The 23,023-nt window shown below is 38.9% G+C and overlaps 1 protein-coding gene across 2 annotated transcripts in view; it reads left to right on the top strand.

The window, feature by feature from the left end:
• Positions 1-23,023, top strand: part of cdh16 (cadherin 16, KSP-cadherin) — a 49,214-nt gene that overhangs the window by 17,637 nt on the left and 8,554 nt on the right. For both annotated transcript variants that reach the window (XM_066713736.1, XM_066713737.1), the window contains 9 exons: positions 2,650-2,775; positions 5,155-5,305; positions 5,789-6,013; positions 6,138-6,214; positions 10,073-10,264; positions 13,811-14,049; positions 15,004-15,134; positions 16,143-16,382; positions 22,598-22,714. In XM_066713736.1, the coding sequence (XP_066569833.1) occupies positions 2,650-2,775; positions 5,155-5,305; positions 5,789-6,013; positions 6,138-6,214; positions 10,073-10,264; positions 13,811-14,049; positions 15,004-15,134; positions 16,143-16,382; positions 22,598-22,714 (1,498 nt within the window). The remainder of the gene's footprint in view (positions 1-2,649; positions 2,776-5,154; positions 5,306-5,788; positions 6,014-6,137; positions 6,215-10,072; positions 10,265-13,810; positions 14,050-15,003; positions 15,135-16,142; positions 16,383-22,597; positions 22,715-23,023) is intronic.

Below are 23,023 nucleotides of genomic sequence, written 5' to 3'. Positions count from 1 at the left end.
TGTTCTCTGTAGATTTTGCTCTAAGATTTACACCAGAGTACGCTCCTGACCTATTGCTATTTAATATTTATAACATTATTCACAGCTCAATGCTTACATCTGTCAGAAATACATATACAACAATTAAACATCTTACACCTATACAGGCTATGTTTAGTTTATTTATCACATATTTTTTATTTGGTCGACTTCACCAGAACCCTTCGCCTGCCCTCAGAATGGGGTGAAATAGGGGGTTCCAGATAGTCACAGCACTGGTCCATGCTTACTATGAGAGACTGGGGTATTACATCACCAAGCCCAATACACTGAGAGGCTATAACTTTCCTTTTTATCTGTATGACCAGTGCAGCCTCCTGACACACATTTCAGAATAATAAAATTCACAGGTTGATGGACTGACTTTTCTTTTTTTTTTCTGTCGCTTTCAAAACGAGATACCACCTGCTGAAACTTTTGGTTACAGTTTTTATTTATTTTATTTTGCATGAAGAATTGAAGTCAACTTAACAGCACTTCAGTATGGGAAAAATAACAGCACACAAACTCACTTCCCCAGACTTCATTTTTTCCTGCTGCTACTCTTTACTGTTCAAGTGATTTCACTTGAATCATCAACTTCCTCCTACACAGCTCCCCCACACGCCTACACACACACATGCTCACACGCACGAAGGCACACACACAAATCATGTACAACTCCTCCAAGGTGAGGGGAAACCTGACTGAAAAATGCATTCCTTTGTTACTCTTTTTTTTCTAATTGGAAACAAATCGTGACTGATACACAGACTAATAAAAAATAAATTGTGGGCATCACAGTTTTAATGTGTGGCCTGCGAGCTATGGTTATGTAAGACTCAGTCAGACAGAGACGAGATAAACACTGAGCAGAGTGAACAGGCTTTTTGCCTACCTGGGTGTAGCCTACATCCACCCACATTCCATTAACAGTGTTACATGTGTGGGTAGTGGGAGTAGCTAGCATTATAAAATGCTTAGAAAGTGTTAGTCTGCAAATAATCAAGGCCACATCCATGGTATGTCAGCCCATTGCTCACAATGACATCATCGATTGGATTTACTTTCCAACAAATTATTTGCTGCAGTATAAGTACCAATGCATTAAGTCTGACCGTCAATGCAAATTCTATTACACTTGCCTCGTGCCACAAACTGAGGAGGTTTTTTAATTCATCATTGATATCATCTATAAGTGATGCTGCAGATACATATCACGGACACGAATGAATCCTCAACAAACACTCAGCAGTTTACAATTTTAGGAGGATTTATGATCCTCTTCAGCTCACCACATACATTCACACATCTCTGGCTCACACAAATGTATTGATTACATTTTATTTTGGCCCAGCCATCAGCTCTTTAAATTGTCTTTTGAATATTGCTATACACTTTAATGGAATTTAAGGCAAATATGATGATAATGCTCTTTCACAGTTAAAGTTTTCCTTCAGCTGCTCATTTCATGGTTGAATTTTAGGCTCCTTTCCAAAGCACACTTCTATAAATCTACTTGGATATAAACCAGACAATCTAGCCAAGACTGACTGGTCTCCCAGGGTCTCCATTATATAATCTGACAATTTGATATGGAAAATAGATCAAAATGTGATGCTTACTTGTCTTTTAACTTAACGAGTGTTTATCTGGTGATGGCAATCTTTTTGCTCCCTTAACAGGCAGCTTGGCTGAGCAAGTGCTCCACTCCAGCAGAATGGACTAGCAAAAGCACCTGACATCATCCTCCACAGACTGCTAATTTTTAGAGCAGGCGCTGTTGAATAAATAATGTTATCATGTGAATTCCTTCAAAGTGTAGAGTTGAACACCATAACAGTGTCAGTGAAGTAATCCTGCAAGGATGACTTGTGTATACAAAAGGGTTAAGTTTAGAAAGTAATCTCCAAAACAGAGTTCTGCTCAACAAGGTCTTGAAAAAACACACATGTCCTGTCAATGTTATGCCTGCTGTGATCTTGTCCTTCTTAGGTGCTGTTTCATATGCAGACTTAACACATTTCGTATTTTACCCAAACACTTTCAATGGGAAGTAAACTTTGCCTTCATTTTCAATCTAGCCTTGCAAAACTAAAAGACTTCTCTCCACCCAGTTTGTGTGCACACTTCATAAGCTGCAGGTTGAAAGATTGTTATTGTTTGGAAGTGTTGCATTTATAATGCTTGGTGCCAGCTAGCACATTCCTTAAACGCTATACTGAGTAACCACAGCAAGGATTCCCTTACGCATGACAAAAAAGGGTTTCCTTAAGCATTAAAGATGCAGTGTCCCTTGATAACATGCACTTTTAAACTTGTGTAGCCTACTTTATGAGGCATTACTAACATTGAGATGTGCTCTTTCCTGTACAAAGGGAGCACCTAATGCCAACATAGGGCAACAGGAAGCTTTAGTTTAACAGGCGGGCTGCCGCTGGAGCTGACTCACCTACACCACATGCCACAGCATGTAATTTACTTTGTTGTTCAGCCCCTGACGTACAAACCCAACTTTGGCCTACCTTATTATAGCTCACAAGGCCAAACAGCAAGGTGCACCTTTAGCCAGTCTAACTTAAGAGTTTGTTTCACGCAGTGCAAATGAGACCTTTCATTTGATCACTCCAGGCTCAATGGAGTGGCAGCCAAGTCGAGTACAGCCTGGAAGGAGACTTCCCCGATATGCTCTTCTACATCGGCAAGGAGGGGGTGATCTATCTGACCGGTCCTCTAGACAGAGAGGAGAGGCCTGAGGTAAGAGGAGCTTTGCAGTTTCTCAGAGCTCCACAAGGATTACAGACCCTGCCTTTTGCATAACACTTTAATTTCCTTGTAGTACAAATTACCTTTTAATACTGTTCCATAATTCATAGTGGATATCATTGGCAGAGACCCTCAAATAGTAGTTCCTGGAATTAAAACATCAGTTTAGGTTTAATACTAAGAACAGGCTCTGTTTGGGCTAGCATTAGGGTTTCCCAATAAACATAGACTTCCAATAGGGTTGGGGTTGTGTTCCTAATAAGTTAGCAAAGACATGAAGTTGTGCAGTGGAATTTAGCACCAATATTTGGTGTTGGCTAAGGTTGCAGTTCTGGCTAGTTTTAGGTCTTAGTATGGAGTAGGGAGTCACATTTTTAAATGTTATGCATTATTGATAGAATTAATGAAACATTCTTTAATGATACATTCACAGTACAGTAAAAACCATCTGTTAAACCATCACATTAAAATATAGCAAGTGATTATTGTTAACAGTGCTTTTTATGCACTATTGTGTATTCTAAAATGACTTGTTGTGTGGTCTGTGGAGAAAATGTGTAGGGTGTTCATGCACACAAATATATGTATAGCTGCCATTTATAGTTGTGCATATTCCTGAATGTGTACATTGAAAGCATGCATTCATATTTGCAATAGATAAATCAGGGGTTAACATGCTTGATAGCATTATAAAGGGCTGTTTGAAAAATAATGAAACCAAGTTTTTAATGCATCCAGAGGGCTCATACTAGAAATAAGGCAAAATACATTTGGACATGTGAACTGGCTTTAGATGTGACTGGCTAGACTTATATTATGTATATCTCCCAGCAACAAGATTGCAGCAGTGATGCAAATTACATTCCCATCTTGGCAGAGAAGGACCAGTTTTTCATCTAGGCCTTAAAGTACAGTGCTGTTCTGTAATTCTGTACTTGCATTGCTTTGGCAGACTGCTCAGTAGGCTGTTACAAATAAACCACAGAATAGTTATAGTTGGACGTCTTTTTCAGAATATTGTGTAATTTCAGAAGCCACTGAGATATCGCCTACTACACGCTTCTGTTTATATTATACTCCAATTATGAAGTGATTCTACGTACACCAGCAGCTTTGATTTAAATGTTCTTCTAGTTCCAAAGATTTTTTTTGTTTATGCGTGATAGTTTGAATTGTGGGCACACTCAGCTGTGAGCAGTGCTGGAATGATTAATCACAAAGAGTGAGTGGATAGAAAAAAAGATGTAGATAAACAAAACAACCTTTGTACACTACATAGTTTTGTAAATCTAGGTCTGTTAATCAATTGAACCTTAGTGCTTCAGCTTTGTTTCTATATGAGCTTAATGGCTAGAACCCCCCTGGGGAGTGGAAAGTTAAAGTGAAAAGGAGAATAAATGAGGTCACAAATTCTTATTGTACCTGATAATGGGATATTATATACTAATATACTAATACAAATAATATAAAGTTCAATAGGATCTCAAACTATATATACTTGGAATTGTAATATTATTATACCATTAATAGTTTTATTTCCGTATTTCTCCTGCTATCCTTTCTCACTGCACTTACATTGTGTTATATTTGTATTACACTCAGTTGATTGTATTTCTACCTTTTGTCCTAATTAACCATGTATAGCTGCACTTTATTTTGTGATTTAAGTTGTTTCTCTATGCATTTCCAAAGCATTTGTAAATTTGAAACAAATACAGGTTTCAGCTTAATTATTTAAGGCCATGGAATGTAGTTCAGCCTTTTTACTACTAGCTACTGTTGTTCAACATATCTATATATAAATACACATGAAACACATTAATATTATTATATATATTTATTTCCAAGATTATATTATAAACCTGAACATAGGCTATACTCACATGTATTTATTACTTAAGGTGATCATATGCTCCATCTTCACCGGGACAGATTGAAACAGGACAGCATTTTTGAGTTGCCTTAAATTGGAAAGAGATTAACATCTTATTTACGCATTATTTACACTGCTGCTAAATTGAGTCCTGATGCACCACAATAAATACAACAAATAAACACCCAAACACATTTGAATCGCTAAGTGTCTGCCTTCTTGTGTTTTTATCGTTATTAATATGGCAAAGTTGCTGTTTATCTCCTGTGAATTAATAATAGATTTCAAAAATAAAGTTAAATGGTGTGCTCTCTCCCGATCAAATCAGTAGTGTGGCTCAGCTGTTTGCTCAGTGGCAGGAATAGTGAACAGCTGATCAGTGTTACATGTTGACTGCAAAATTAAGCACCGAAATTGAGCAGCAGGGACAGACACTGAGGATACAGTCAGAGAGAAAGTGCAGGCCCTGGTGGCTGACTCTGCTGCTCTGCTGTCAGTTCCAGATAAAGGTTTTTGCAGAGAGGCCTGATGGCAGAGTGATGGCTGAGCCCCTGGAGCTGCTGGTCATGGTAGGGGACAAGAACGATAACAAGCCCATCTTCTCTCAGACCGAGTACCACGTGGTCATCACGGAGCACGCCACTCAGGGTGAGAGAACCCTGCCGTCTCTCTCTGTCTGTGGAGGCCTCAGTTTGCCTCATGTCCTCACTCACCAGTTTGCCTCAGTCTTCAGAAAGCTATGGCACTGCAAGGAATTAAAGCTACAAAAACTTGTAAAAGTCACCAAAGCTACATTTTTTAAACAGGAAAGGCACAACGAAAACTTTTAAAAACAGAATGCCCTGAACATTTTATGTTGACTAATATTAATTAATTTATATATATATATATATTCAAAAGATATTCAGATATTTAAACTTAATAAATTGACCTGAATTAATTTTAATCTGTATTAAATATCGATATTTCAAAATTCACAACATGTATAACAATGACACATTTAGAGAAACCATTCAATATTTACTCAACATCCCAAACTGATTTTAGTAGATTTCGTCTCTTTGGGGGAACAATATTTAATAAATACAGTAGTAATCCCTGATGTTGACTGCATTAAATTGTGTGTTTCAGGGACAGAAATTATCAAAGTTCAGACTACTGATGCAGATGATCCAAATACAGAACATGTAAATATCAGCTATAAAATCGTCAGTCAAACACCTGAAAGCCCAGAGCCTTTATTCCAAGTCAACCAGAAATCTGGGGCCATCATACTAGAGGCGGAAAGTCTGGAGAAAGCAGCATCTCAGTACACTCTAAAACTGACAGCAGTGGACCTGGGGGGCAAGGAAGAAGGTAAGGAGACAAAGATTAATATTTGTGCTCTGATAACTATTCAAAAGTCCTGGGTCTTGTAAGGATAGTTAGGCTGGTCAGGTTCTGAATTGTCTGAAGCACCCTTTTCTCCATTTGTCTACAGGTTTAAGCAGTTCCTGTACTATTATTGTGGATGTGGTAGATGAAAATAACAAGCCTCCTGTATTTTCAATAAACAAGGTAATGTATAATGTATATACACACACACACACAGACCTATATATATACACTCACCTAAAGGATTATTAGGAACACCATACTAATACTGTGTTTGACCCCCTTTCGCATTCAGAACTGCCTTCTACGTGGCATTGATTCAACAAGGTGCTGAAAGCATTCTTTAGAAATGTTGGCCCATATTGATAGGATAGCATCTTGCAGTTGATGGAGATTTGTGGGATGCACATCCAGGGCACGAAGCTCCCGTTCCACCACATCCCAAAGATGCTCTATTGGGTTGAGATCTGGTGAGTGTGGGGGCCAGTTTAGTACAGTGAACTCATTGTCATGTTCAAGAAACCAATTTGAAATGATTCGACCTTTGTGACATGGTGCATTATCCTGCTGGAAGTAGCCATCAGAGGATGGGTACATGGTGGTCATAAAGGGATGGACATGGTCAGAAACAATGCTCAGGTAGGCCGTGGCATTTAAACGATGCCCAATTGGCACTAAGGGGCCTAAAGTGTGCCAAGAAAACATCCCCCACACCATTACACCACCACCACCAGCCTGCACAGTGGTAACAAGGCATGATGGATCCATGTTCTCATTCTGTTTACGCCAAATTCTGACTCTACCATCTGAATGTCTCAACAGAAATCGAGACTCATCAGACCAGGCAACATTTTTCCAGTCTTCAACTGTCCAATTTTGGTGAGCTTGTGCAAATTGTAGCCTCTTTTTCCTATTTGTAGTGGAGATGAGTGGTACCCGGTGGGGTCTTCTGCTGTTGTAGCCCATCCGCCTCAAGGTTGTACGTGTTGTGGCTTCACAAATGCTTTGCTGCATACCTCAGTTGTAATCAGCTTGAATCAGTCGGCCCATTCTCCTCTGACCTCTAGCATCAACAAGGCATTTTCGCCCACAGGACTGCCGCATACTGGATGTTTTTCCCTTTTCACACCATTCTTTGTAAACCCTAGAAATGGTTGTGCGTGAAAATCCCAGTAACTGAGCAGATTGTGAAATACTCAGACCGGCCCGTCTGGCACCAACAACCATGCCACGCTCAAAATTGCTTAAATCACCTTTCTTTCCCATTCAGACATTCAGTTTGGAGTTCAGGAGATTGTCTTGACCAGGACCACACCCCTAAATACATTGAAGCAACTGCCATGTGATTGGTTGGTTAGATAATTGCATTCATGAGAAATTGAACAGGTGTTCCTAATAATCCTTTAGGTGAGTGTATAATGGTTGTTGGTGCCAGACGGGCCGGTCTGAGTATTTCACAATCTGCTCAGTTACTGGGATTTTCACGCACAACCATTTCTAGGGTTTACAAAGAATGGTGTGAAAAGGGAAAAACATCCAGTATGCGGCAGTCCTGTGGGCAAAAATGCCTTGTTGATGCTAGAGGTCAGAGGAGAATGGGCCGACTGATTCAAGCTGATAGAAGAGCAACTTTGACTGAAATAACCACTTGTTACAACCGAGGTATGCAGCAAAGCATTTGTGAAGCCACAACACATACAACCTTGAGGCGGATGGGCTACAACAGCAGAAGACCCCACCGGGTACCACTCATCTCCACTACAAATAGGAAAAAGAGGCTACAATTTGCACAAGCTCACCAAAATTGGACAGTTGAAGACTGGAAAAATTTTGCCTGGTCTGATGAGACATTCAGATGGTAGGCAGAGTCAGAATTTGGCATAAACAGAATGAGAACATGGATCCATCATGCCTTGTTACCACTGTGCAGGCTGGTGGTGGTGGTGTAATGGTGTGGGGGATGTTTTCTTGGCACACTTTAGGCCCCTTAGTGCCAATTGGGCATCGTTTAAATGCCACGGCCTACCTGAGCATTGTTTCTGACCATGTCCATCCCTTTATGACCACCATGTACCCATCCTCTGATGGCTACTTCCAGCAGGATAATGCACCATGTCACAAAGGTCGAATCATTTCAAATTGGTTTCTTGAACATGACAATGAGTTCACTGTACTAAACTGGCCCCCACAGTCACCAGATCTCAACCCAATAGAGCATCTTTGGGATGTGGTGGAACGGGAGCTTCGTGCCCTGGATGTGCATCCCACAAATCTCCATCAACTGCAAGATGCTATCCTATCAATATGGGCCAACATTTCTAAAGAATGCTTTCAGCACCTTGTTGAATCAATGCCACGTAGAATTAAGGCAGTTCTGAAGGCGAAAGGGGGTCAAACACAGTATTAGTATGGTGTTCCTAATAATCCTTTAGGTGAGTGTATATATATATATATATATATATATATATATATATATACACACGTAGATGCACACTTATTTTTCTTTTCAGGAAAACTTAAATAGAATAATATAAACCACTAATGCAAAGGATCTATAATTTCACTGTACTGAGAGTGTGAGGAAATGCTGTTTGGGCTCAAAAGATTAAAAAAAGTGGTTTCAGTGGCACTTTTTTTTTTCTTTTTTTTTTTTAAAGATCACGTAGATAATCATTCTGACTGATTCCATTCCTTCTATGCATTGGCTGTCTGGGTGCTTGATAAATACCAGACCATAAATATCACCATTCCTTCTGGTATTAGGTACAAAAATATATAGTACATGAAATGCGCAATTGGAGAATATCCATATAAGACTCATGGGGATAGGCTCCCTGACTGCCAACTAAAATGTCCATTTTAACCCCCCTTCAGCTCCTGCCAAAGCCCACACCGATCTATTTTTGAAGCATGAGCACATAGTCTTAAAATACATTTTTACACAAAAGAGCAATACACACTTTGGAGATCTCAGCTTTTATTTATAGACAGAGCTAATCAATAATTCAGCACTGTTCAAGTGGGGGTGGAGACAATCAGGCAGTGCAGGTTTCAAAGCTCGAAGGATGTGAGATAATTAAAGACCTGGTAGGGTCACTTGCTGGAATACCCTGCTCACCCCCCCCCTTTGAATAATGCACAGAAATTGTCAAATTGAAAGATTTTATGACTAGAGACAAGAGCTTGATTCTGATATGCTTATTGATTAAGAACAAATGTGATTTCCAGGAGGGGCATAAACAGTTTGACACTTTTGTATGAAAATTGTCTGAGTTACCTCACATGTACATGTACAGTACATTATTATTGCTTTTCAGATATGACAGCTCTAGGGATATGTATTCTGCTTTACCAAAACCTTGCAATTACCATACCATGACTAGATTTCCCTTCTCAAAAGACTCATTATATACTCTGGGAATTACAAAATTAAGATAAATATTGTTTTGTGACAATCCATCCCAAGTGCTTTTCAGGGAAGGTGCTGGCAGAGGTGGAAAAAAAACCTGAGTACAGCATGCTGTGGCTGATTCCAGCCACATTTGAAAACAGTGTAGAGTCAGCTGCTGAGTGAGTGGCGACACCTCTTGCAATTTAGGCCCTCGTGCGGAGGAGATCAGAGGGAGAGTAGCTTTAGTGGTTAATGACTGTAAGTACCAGATTAAATGGCCTTAAGCAGATAGATATGAGTTACATGAGTGAAGGTCAGGAAATCAGGACTACAGGCTGAGTAGAAAGGCTCATTACTGGAAATTGATTAAAACATCCCCGTCCTTACAAAATAATACAAATAATAATACTGAAATTATAGTGTATGAGTTTGGATTGCGGAGGCAGAACAATCAAGATACAAACATTTTGGATTAAAAAAAAGATAGGGAAATTGTCATAAAATGTGATAGTGTTCAAAGAATATCATATCTGAATGCAGATTGGGATGGCAACTAATGCTTTTCCATGATAGATGTAAAGCATATTTTCAATTCACTGTGAAAGTGTGCTTGACTTTATATTCATTGCATAATATCTCTTTTGCTGCAGTTTGGCCCTTTCCATATTCCTGAAGATGCCAAAGTGGGTCTCCTGGTCACCACAATCACAGCCTCCGATGAGGATAAGCCCAGCACAGATGGCTGGTTTGTGGATTATACAATAGGGTCTGGAAATGAAGAGGAAACCTTTAGACTACTGACAGACAGGCAGACCAATGAAGCCTCCTTAATCCTGCAGAAGGTACCATCTTGAACACTAGACAAAGCAAAAGATCAGCATCATTTGTGAGGTTTGACTTCACATGTGCTTAAGCTTAAGTAGGAAATGCACTGTTTCCTATGTATAGTATAGTATTTATCTATTGACTAAGTCATTAAGAGTAGACCCTATTACACAAATCACAACCAGGTGTAGTTTCTTGCTCAAGTACTTTTTATCATATACTTTGTATTGAAGGTGAAATGCATGTATTGTATCACAAGGCTAAAGTGTAAGATATATTTTAAATACTGATATATTAAAAATAGGATCTGGATTCCAAAAATAAAATACCAGTACCAAATAAAGAATGGGGAGCTAAATGAATCCTCTCCCACTGGGGGATTTCCTAGCTGTTCTATTCATAATTTCAATTGCAGCCATCATGCCAAAATACTCCACTCCTTGCCTAATTCCTTGGCGACACTTCGCTTGAATTAATACAGTGCACTGTGCACAAATTAGTCTCTACAGCAGACAAATTGGACTTATTATTTATTTATATCTTGATCACATTGTACATCAAAGTTATAGGGAAGCTCACATGAGGTACTACCTCTAACTTTCAGTGTTTAATCAATAATTTATGGAAAGTGCATACTCCCACATTAGACAGGAGCAAATTTAGATACAAGGAGGGAAGAGAATTTCAGATTCTCACAGCATATCAACCCAGCAGCAACTGTCTGTTTGGAGTATTAAAACCAAGCTCCACTGTTGCTAACGTGTCTAAAAGAAACCATGGCTTGTCAGGCTTTAACCTATTTTTAGGATTGGCCTTGTGGCATTTTTTCCTGTTTGATCAGACTACCAACAATTTATCCTCACAGTTGAAAAGAGACTTATCTAAATTAGTTATGAGTGTGTCCTTCTGGGCAGACTGTAAAATAGTGTATAAACCAATCCAGGAATTGACAATGGGGAGGCAAAAAAAGGCATCTTGACAGCAAGTGTCATCAACCAATCACTAACAGCATCGGTGGCAGTTGAGACTTGTGGGATTTCTGGTTCACACTGCATCCACACCGGAGGCTGTAAACAAGAAATTCTCCTTCAAAGACCAGGATTGGCTGACTGACCATGGACACCCAGACCTCAAAATCTGTTCTTTAGAAGACCGTTATAGACCATGGGAATCTGGCACAGTCTTCTTGGAGAAAGGCTTATGTAAAGACTTACTGAAAATCCTCTTATAGCAGTGGTTCCAAATATTCTTGCCAAACATGTTCATGTAGTCCTTCAAAACAATACACTTACTGATGCAGCTTGTGGAATATTAACAGAATCAAGGAGAAGTTCACTTTTTTAACCATTACAAAAATCATGTGAATCGGAGCAGTGTCCACCAAGAGTTGACCTAGAAACCTGTTGCTTCTTACAGCCTTCAGTTAATCTCATTATCCTATTAGCAGGGGACTTTCATTGGAGGATGGAATTAGCACTAAAGCCCATGATGAAATAATGAATTTGCTTTTGGGGAAGAGATTAATTTCTCATTCTCATCAAGGGACAATAAAATCAGGGACAGGGATGACACTCGGTTGTGTCATGTTGATTACATTTGCATGCATAAAACATGTCACGTGTTTAAACATTCCTGATGAACATTCAAAATGGTAGTTTGAAGCTCACTGCATAGTGATATTCAGGAGCATTCCTTTTTCAAACTGCACATCATCCTAAAACTGGTGCTGTCTTTAAACAAATTTATTTTTTATAGACACCTTTGTGCTTTTTAATAGGTTTGATTTGCGTATCTGGGATTTTGAGGGATTATTATTTTTATTTTTTTACATGATCAAATATCATTTTGTCAAATGAACCATTACATCCAGAATTTCTACACTTAGTCATCTTTGATTTTCTGAAAATAATTCCTGTAGTAATGTACAAAAAATGATAGGGTACCATTTTTCAAAGGCTGTAGCTTAAATGTAATACACTCACATGGAGATTTGAAATCCACAGCCATAGTCCCATTTGCATTTCCAAGGTCATGGCTAAATTTCTTTCCATGGGGCTAGAACTGAAGAAGTGCACTAAAAATATATACAATTTTTCTTATCTTCTAATTATGTTTCCGATGTTTCCTCTTCACAATTACCAATGAAACATTCAATAACAGAGGCGGGATTATGCACATATCAATATTGTGCAAAGTCACTGAAGATTTTGTTCTCCTAATGCAAGAAAAGATTTTATCCTGGAAAGCTGGAAGCTGAGTTAGTTGTTGAAACAGCTTGAGCAGACAGCAGGTGTGCTGAAATGATTAGATTTAATTGCGATGAAAGTGCAGATTACACAATGAACTTTCACTAATGCTTTGATCTCATCAGAGATATGGTTTGGAAAGCAGGACATTTTGTGCATTCACTGCACATAGAAATGATAAAAAAAGTACAAAACCAAACACAGGTATATGTCCATGGGAAATAAAACTCAGTGGCATGAAATAAATATTGGAAGTCAACTGTATCATTTAAAAGAGCACACTTTGATTACTGAGCGGTACAGAGTACTTCATGAAACTCCCAAGAGACATGCTTTACCACAGCTTTGTTTTTTTCCTTTCTTTTAAATTGGCCACTGAATAGCAAATTAATTCCTCATATGTTGGATTACAGTTCATACTGGAGTACATCTCTGAAAAGAGTTTGCTGAACAGTCTTTTAAAAGGCAATGTGCTCCCTTGTGTGGAGACGTCAAGGAGCTAGCAAAGTAGACTGATAGACTCTGAAGAATGCATTACTGACCAAGCCTGACATACAGAACTGTGTTTGCACAGTCATGCAGACTGACAAACTCCCATGAGCTTTTCACAATGCCGATAGCAGTCATTTCACCTTTCCAAAGATCCTTGTTTGAGATTCTGGTGCTGACAATGCTCATGGTGATTACGTATTTGGCCTTTGTTATCAAGATTTATGCCAGTGCATTTGTAACATAAATTTACAACATCAACTAAACAATATTGACTGCCAGTAAATGACCACTCACAAAAAAGCAATAAAAGAATCACTGAAGTCAATGTACTGCTGCTTGCTCCCGCCAGTGTGTACTTGTACACCAGGAACAGCATGTAATCACTGTTACTCACAGGACTCTGTGAATAAGCTTCCTGACAATTACCCGCATCACAGTCGCTATACAGAACACAGAGTCTGTGCAGATGATGATAATGAATTGTCGTTGCTTAACTCTGAATGAATAAACCTTATTGAATTCTGTACTAACAGATTTAAGAAGAAAAGAAAATGACTTCATTTCTTAAAGGCCTTGAATATCTTGAAGCCTGGAACTTGTATTATGATATCAAGATATGTATCATGTATATTCAGTGGATTTAGGATTAAGCTAATAAAGACACATTTTAATTCAATTATATTGTCCCACGTGCACCATACACCCATTCTTAGGGTTGAAGAAGATCCATACCTAGAAGAGCTGCAATTCTTCACTATTGCTTCCTGCGATTAATCAACAAACCAGTATGATAGTCATGTTTTGTCTTTTGTTGCCTGTTTGCAGATGCTTGACTATGAGCATGTGCAGGAGTACGTCCTAGTGCTCAGTGCCAGGAACGTAGAAGCCCTAGTTGGTGGAGTGTATGGGCCCGAATCCACCGCAACAGTGTCTATTCAAGTGGAAAATGTCAATGAGATGCCCATCCTTCCCAAGAGCCACTATGAGGTGACAGTGAGTGAGGAGGAACAAGCTGGGCAAATCCTCCTCAAAATACAGGCTATAGACCCAGACAGCACAATAAGGTAAACAGAGGGAAAGATGGGTAACATAGTATACAAATGGCAGTTTATTAATGTATTATAAACAAGCTTTAAACAGTGATTTATTAAAGGGTTTATATAAGAGAATAACTGACTGGAAATATGAATGCCATCCATCTTCCAACATTTGAATACAGCCATGTTTTCCAAAGAGAGTGTGAGCATATTTATTTTATTTTATTCTCTTTCTTCTGATGAAGCTCACTGAATATTTGTTTTGGTTTTCAGTAAAACAAATATCCAGTGAGCTTCATCAGAAGGAAGAGAATAAAATAAAATAAATATGCACACATATCCTTAATTTAAACATATATTTAAAAGTTAATAGAGGTAAAAGATTGAGACGAGGCTATGAAAGTAAGTCTCCGGTTTCATAAAAAAAGAAACCACAGTCTGCTGTATATGAAGATGAGTTCTCTGCCTCATTAAACATTGTGTATGAGTCAAGAACACAAGCTGTAATACAGTAGCAGGTAATTGCAAGAGAGCACGTTCTTAAACTGTCCATATTGGCAAGTTTTAATCCTGCATGCTTTGTATAAAAGCAGAAAAGCTTTCCAATGCAGTGTCGATCAGCTTCAGCAGTATCCAAGGAGAATCTGAACAAAATACTAATTGGAGCGGTAGACATAACACAGTTTAAAACTGTGAGAAAAGCCTCAAGTACAAGACCACAATTGATGCTAGAATAACTAGATTTTGTTTCTGCTTATGCTTTCTGGGCATGCCCACACATTCAGTGCATTTAATGTGAATATAAAATGTATTTTTTTATTCACATTGGGAGATGTGTGGTGCTAAAAAAAGAGCTTATACTGTCTGACATAAAAATACTTATGTGGCTATAAATGGCTTTTCCTATTTTAAATTCTGTAGCATATTCACATTTGGTTATTTGTAATAGTGATGTGGTTTGTTTTGTTTTGTTTTTCTCAGATATTCTTTAAAAGGAGACACTAAGAATTATTTCACAATTGATGAGGACACTGGGGAGATAAAGACAGTTCAAGTTTTAGATAGGGAGGAAGACAGCACCTATACTATGGAGGTTGTGGCAGAGGACCGAGGTAAGACTTTTATCACAAATATTGACCACTTGCACTGCACTCCTATAGAGCACAGGATTTGAATGGCTGTAGACAGTGGATACTGGAATTCTCATTTTGCATGCAAGACCATATCTTTACATGTTGACAAAAGTCCTCAGCTTTGTAATAAGTGGTGACTCAGTGTGACAATGGCGCACAAATCTCAGCCACCCCCCACATCCATCAGCTGTGACTCCAGAAGAAAGCGCTGCTGAATGTAATTGCTACTTACCTAAGATTATCTGCACTCCTTCTGAGTGCTTCTTATCATTGGGGCTCACGTCCAATGAAAAATCGATCCCCATCTCGCACCAGTCCATTACACCAACGGAAGGTCACAGCCTCATGACTCACACTGGGATGAATTCTGGCCTGGGCCTTAAGAGCTAAAGAAAGCAAGCTTTCAAGCCAGCCCACACCTACAGTTATGATAAGAGATTACAGAGGGGCTGGCAATATGTACAAAAGTGAGAAGCAAGAGGAGCCCCGCTAATGAAAACAAACTATTGAAATGCAATGCTCTTTAAAGTTTGATGACAGGATATACATTTAGAAGCAATACGTTAAGGGTTCAAAGAGACTTCCGTCTGCATATACAGCAGAACCACACTGACTTCACCTCAAAGGAAGAGGTACTTAATGCATAAGTACTGTTAAACATATTGGGCATTGTTTCATGTATTTTCTGGTGGTGACACCACATTTAATGAATTGGAATATTCTTATTTGTGAAAATATAATTTATGAATTGAGCCTCAATGGTTTGCCCCTTTTCTTTTATCCAAGTGTGAAAAAGAAAGAAAAGGAAAATGTGCAATTTATCTATTATTTATAGGGTCAAATATCAACATCGCCAAGTCTGGCCATTATAGAAAATGGCCGTGATTCACCACGGCTTTTGAACCTCTGACACAGGTCATCAAAACAATCCAATCCGATCCAAATTATTCCGTTTGATGACTGATACATCTCCTCTGTGCCACCCAGAGAACGCCTCTCTGCTTTCATCTGCTGTGGTGACCGTGCACATTCAGGACGTGAATGATAACACCCCGGTCTTGGTGGGCGATTACTCCTGGAAGTACCTGTGTACTCCGAAGTGGGAGGACCAGGCCCTGGCCATTGCATCCAATGACAATGATGGACCTCAGCACAGTGGCGTGCTCCACTTTGCACTCAAACCAGACCCCACCATACGGCGCAATTGGAAACTCACCCCTATCAACGGTATGTCTATGGCACACGTCTTGCAGAAAGTTTTACTTAATTTATACTACATTTATGTCAGTAGATTAAGATTAAGATTACTGCAGCTGACTAAAATGAATGTAAAGGAAATTCTATAGTAGGGAAGTCTGATTTTGGTCAGTGGTTATGCAGCATTTGCACGAAGGGAACATGACAATTGTACATTTCATAGGTGAGATTATAAAAACACTTTATAAACATGAGGTCATGGCATCCAAATAATCCTGCAAAACAAAAAAAGAGGTATTGTATTGCACCAGCTGCATTAGTTAGATCAAATTAGTTAGATTTACAAACATGTATATATTTATCAATTTATTTTATATGAGCCACCAGAACTCAAATTTCGATTAACGGGATTTTTTGTTCTGATATATTGAAAAATATGAGGACAGTAAGAACAAAAATGTCATTTTAGAAAACCTAGTCCTTCCCTCCTAATCTGTCTGGCATATAAACTAACACACAAAAATCATAATATAGCCATAACAGCCTGTTTCCTGTCACTGCAACCTCTCTGAAAATGTCACCCTGATGCCTTCGAACATGCTGTCGATTTACTTGACTGTCTCTTCTACTCACCCCCGCCCCCAGAGTAACAATGAAAAACAATCTTCCTATCACAACCAAGGGTTTGATTTTCCTTCTATTCAAAAGACGTCAGAGCTGGGCCTTGTGCTGCAACTGTAAATGAGATTCTGAGCTGTTGCTCCTCTGTGGTGTGACTTGGCATTTAATTACACCTCCGAAAGATTTCTCACAGCTTCTTAGGCAGCTGTGGCCCCGTTCTGTAACAGTTGTTTTAACCCTGAGATCTGCAGAGCCTCCAGGAAAGCAGCTTCTGACGCAGGGTCTGACGTCATGAGTTAGCCATCATCCTTGAGTACATACCCCTACAGATTCACAATGCTGACAACCTCTGTTAAAATTAATCTGCAATGTGCCTTCTGCAAAGAAAGCCTGGTAGCTGCAAAACGCCCAAGAGTATCTTATGTTTTACCCCCTTGAACTTCAGTAATAGCAAGAAAAACTCTGCGTTTCTCTGCTATGTCTCAATTGCCTTTTGAATGTCGTTTTTTTCAAGGGAATCTTTTCTTAAAAAATATAGATGTTACAGCTATTAAAGGTTAGTTTTGACACAGTTGTGCCACAAACATAATCAGTTTACACAATATCGGTAACAAATACATACATATATATGAAGTTCCTTGCAAAGTTTTTAACCCCCTACCAAAAATGTCACATTTTGATTAATTACATTATACATTTCCTAAATTATTTTTGTATAATTTTTGATTTGCAATGTCCAAACCCTACACTTTTATATGTTAAGGGGGTTGAATGTCACCAAAACCTGCAGAGAAAAGATATAAATTGAAATGTACTGTATAAGTATTCTGCCTCATAATTCAGAACTTGGTGGAAGCACCTTTGGCAGCAAGTACTGTGGTTCAACTTATTCGATAGGTTTCTACCAGCATTCCACAGTGGGATCGTGTCATATTTGCCCATTCTTCTGTTACATATTCTATTAGATTCAAGATGGACTTTGATTGGGCCACTCGAGGACATTTACTTTATTCATGTTAAACCATTCCAGTGTAGCTTTGGCCTTGTACTTGGGTTTATTGTGCAGATTAAATGTGGTTTTATTGACCCAGTATTGATTCTTGGCTGACGCCAGCAGGTTTTCCTCTATTGCCTGTATTTTGCACCATCCATTTCCCCCTCAATCCTGACAAGTTCCCAGTCCCTGCTGATGAGAAGCATCCCCATAACATGATGCTGCCACCATCGTGATTGACAGTTGGGATGGTGTTGACTGGGTGATGTGCTGTGTTGGGCTTGTGTGAGATGTAATGATGTTAGATTTTACACCACAAGGTTACATTTCTGCATCACCTGACCACAAAACCTTCTGCCACATATTGTATTTGCAGTATCATTTACATGTCACAAAAGCCATAAGAGATGGGTCTTTTTCAGTAATGACAGGCCAGCTTTGTGTAGCCACTGGGACATTGTTGCTGAACACTGACTCCCATCTCAGACATGGAACTTTCCAAATCTTTTAAAGTCACTGTTGGTTTCACAGTGGCATCCCTAACCAGTTTCCTGCTTACCCAGTTGCTCAGTTTGGAAGGGCAGCCTGATTTGTCTAGTGACTGGGTTGTATGAAGCACATTCCACTTCTCTTAATAATGGTCTTCACCATATTCAGTGACTTTGAAATTATCTTATCCTGACCTGAGCTTCTCTACCACTTTTCCCCTGACTTGCTTAGAAAACTCCTTGGTCTTCATGGTTATTTTGTTGTATCACTATGTGAGATGTGGCTTAAAATTCAATATTTAACTGAAGGAGTGTACAGAAACAGATTAATTAACTCTGAAGTCAAGTTAAATCACTTTGACTACATACCCAGACCATAACACTAATTGTGTTACCTGTCAAACAGATATTTTGCATTTGGAGTAGATTGTATAGATTCTAAATATAACGTCCTATTGAAAGTTTCATGATTGTGAACTGATATGGCAACAAAATGGGGAAACTTCTCTGAAGGGGGTGAATACGTTTGCAAGGCACTATATATATATATATATATATATATATATATATATATATATATATACACACATACACACACACACATACATACATACACACATACATATATACATACATATACACACACAGTTTACCGCTTACCTTTGTACCATTTCAGGTTATTCACTGGACTTCTTAAATTAAAAACAAAATTGAAAAATGGAGGTGTTCTAAAACATTTGACCAGTAGTGTAAATGCATAGGTATATATATATATATATATATACAGTGCATCCGGAAAGTATTCACAGCGCTTCAATTTTCCACATTTTGTTATGTTACAGCCTTATTCCAAAATTGATTAAATTAATTATTTTCCTCGAAATTCTACAAACAATACCCTATAATTACAACATGAAAGAAGTTTGTTTGAAATCTTTGTAAATGTATTAAAAATAAAAAACAAAAAAAGCACATGTACATAAGTATTCACAGCCTTTGCGCAATACTTTGTTGAAGCACCTTTGGCAGCAATTACAGCCTTAAGTGTTTCCGAGTATGATGCTACAAGCTTGGCACACCTATTTTTGGGCAGTTTCTCCCATTCTTCTTTGCAGGACCTCTCAAGCTCCATCAGGTTGGATAAGGAGTGTCGGTGCACAGCCATTTTCAGATTTCTCCAGAGATGTTCAATCGGGTTCAAGTCTGGGCTCTGGCTGGGCCACTCAAGGACATTCACAGAGTTGTCCTGTAGCCACTCCTTTGTTATCATGGCTGTGTGCCTAGGGTCATCCTGTTGGAAGATGAACCTTGAAGATGAGTCTGAGGTCCAGAGCACTCTGGAGCAGGTTTTCATCAAGGATGTCTCTGTACATTGCTGCATTCATCTTTCCCTCGATCCTGACTAGTCTCCCAGTTCCTGCCGCTGAAAAACATCCCCACAGCATGATGCTGCCACCACCATGCTTCACTGTAGGGATGGTATTGGCCAGGTGATGAGCGGTGCCTGGTTTCCTCCAGACATGACGCTTGCCATTCAGGCCAAATAGTTCAATCTTTGTTTCTCATGTTCTGAGAGACCTTCAGGTGTCTTTTGGCAAACTCCAGGCGGGCTGTCATGTGCCTTTTACTGAGGAGTGGCTTCCGTCTGGCCACTCTACCATACAGGCCTGATTGGTGGAGTGCTGCAGAGATGGTTGTTCTTCTGGAAGTTTTTTTCCTCTCTCCACAGAGACACGCTGGAGCTCTGTCAGAGTGACCATCGGGTTCTTGGTCACCTACCTGACTAAGGCCCTTCTCCCCCGATCACTCAGTTTGGCCAGGCGGCCAGCTCTAGGAAGAGTCCTGGTGGTTCCAAACTTCTTCCATTTACGGATGATGGAGGCCACTGTGCTCATTGGGACCTTCAATGCTGCACCTGTACCCTTCCCCAGATCTGTGCCTTGATACAATCCTGTCTCGGAGGTCTACAGACAATTCCTTGGACTTCATGGCTTGGTTTGTGCTCTGACATGCACTGTTAACTGTGGGACCTTATATAGACAGGTGTGTGCCTTTCCAAATCATGTCCAATCAACTGAATTTACCACAGGTGAACTCCAATCAAGTTGTAGAAACATCTCAAGGATGATCAGTGGAAACAGGATGCACCTGAGCTCAATTTTGAGTGTCATGGCAAAGGCTGTGAATACTTATGTACATATGTGTTTTTTTTGTTTTTTATATTTAATAAATTTGCAAAGATTTCAAACAAACTTCTTTTATGTTGTCATTATGGGGTATTGTTTGTAGAATTTTGAGGAAAATAATTAATTTAATCCATTTTGGAATAAGGCTGTAACATAACAAAATGTGGAAAAAGTGAAGCGCTATGAATACATTCCGGATGCACTGTATATATATATATATATATACCTATGCATTTACACTACTGGTCAAATGTTTTAGAACACCTCCATTTTTCCAATTTTTTTTTATTTAAGAAGTCCAGTGAATAACCTGAAATGGTACAAAGGTAAGCGGTAAACTGACAGAGGTTAACAAAAAAGTTTAGGTTAACAAAATCTGAAAAATAATGTACATTTCAGAGTTAAATACTGTGTTACTACACCCTCTTAAGCATTATTTGGCAGTGTTACGCACAGCTCCTGTGCATAGAAGTTACACTGTATTCCTACAATGCGCACATCATTTGAAAGCTTATTCCCTTGGCTACCAGCACATTTCATTCTCCAACACATCCGATTTACAGTTTCTGTGTCGCCCGCTGTCATTCAGCGACCGGGTGGTAAATGCACAGTCTGCTCCGGAGGGGGTCAGACGGTTACAGATTACTTGGAGTTCTTAGCAAAAATGGCTTGTTTTGTTCAGAACAACCTAATGATTAATCCAGTATATATAATTTGATGTTCTATCAAACACAGAGAAGTTCAGGTCCAGTTATGTAAAATCGTTGTGTATTAGTACACTGTAAACGGATTTTTCCATCTTGACATTTTGAGCTCTCTACGGGTATGTGTTGCTTCTACCAAAACGTGGATGGTCTTGTTTTGATCAGTAGACTGTCTGGTTCCAGAATATGTTATAATTGTCAATATTTTCTGAGATTTTGTATTCCTACTCAGACCAAGTATCCCCCCCATTTCAGAATGCGGAGGGGGGGTGCGTAAATTACATAAATGCATAAAAACCAGATTTTTCACATCAGAGAATACTTCACATCATTAGAAACCTGAGAGTCTCAAGAAACACCCCAAGAACAAGCAGGAACTAAAGACAGCTGCAGTACAGGCCTGGCAGAGCATCACCAGGGAAGAAACCCAGCATCTGGTGATGTCTATAGGTTCCATAGACTGATAAGTCATCCCTTATGAGTTCATGTTATTGTGTGTCAAAGTCATGAGTGTGTAATCTGAGTTGAGGGGGTCGGGTACCCATCACAGATTAGATAAAGCATGTATATATTTTGTCATTGACTGCAAAAAGGATTTGCATCCAAGTATTGAAACTCACAATTTAATTAATGATTATGTTAGTTTGTGAAGATTAAAGATGAAAGTCTACACTTAAAGCACATCTTGATTGTTTCCTTTGATTGTGGTGGAGTATAGAGCCAAAATGATGACAATTGTGTCACTGTCCAAATATTTATGGACCTAACTGTAGATTTTAGTCAAACAGAAGGCTACAATGTACTGCAAAGCATACACCCCAGCTGAGCCCATTTTAGCCACAGCAAGTAAGCCTTCACAGTTTCCCCCACCCCCTCCTGCACACTGGGACATGAAGAAAAGCTGTGTCCAAAATGCGTAAGTGGCGGCTCCAGGCAGGATAAGGGTGAATCAAGTCAGATAAGTCATCCCTTATGAGTTCATGTTATTGCATGTGCGTCAAAGTCATGAGTGTGTAATCTGAGTTGAGGGGGTCGGGTACCCATCACAGATTAGATAAAGCATGTATATATTTTGTTGAGGCATACGTGCCACAGTAGAACAACCTGCCTTGAATGCTACTGACATAATTCCTCATGAAGTTTAACATTTTATTTGTCACATATTACAAAGTAAGCACATTTACCAAATCTTCATCAATTATAAATGAAATTACTGTGTTTGTCACTTAAATCTAAATGTTTGTTTTGACAGGTACCCATGCAAATCTTTCCATGCAGACCAGTTACTTGACCCCTGAAGTCTACATGGTTCCCATTATAATCTCAGACAGTGGTTCACCCACAAAAAACACCCACATCAATCTCCCAGGTGAGTCATACATTTTTCTTTTGCAATATCAAAAAATAACTACACATGTTTAATCCATCAGACTGTGGGATAGATCCCTGTCTGATAAGATCAGTTCTTAATAAATTTAAGATATAAAAAAAGTTAAGCTAATGTAATTTCATTTCTGCTATTGCACTTCATTAGTTTACATTCCAAAAGGATGTTTCATTGCATTTAATGTTGGCAGAATCAGACAAGGAACAAATCACTTAAATGCACTTCATATAACTTCCTTTTAAGTTCCATTTGTTTATAAATACTCATTCATTTCTGAATAATTATTATACA

Source organism: Amia ocellicauda, chromosome 9, assembly GCF_036373705.1.
Source record: "Amia ocellicauda isolate fAmiCal2 chromosome 9, fAmiCal2.hap1, whole genome shotgun sequence".
In the NCBI taxonomy this organism is placed as follows: Eukaryota; Metazoa; Chordata; class Actinopteri; order Amiiformes; family Amiidae; genus Amia; species Amia ocellicauda.
This window is presented reverse-complemented; position numbering and strand designations above follow the sequence as displayed.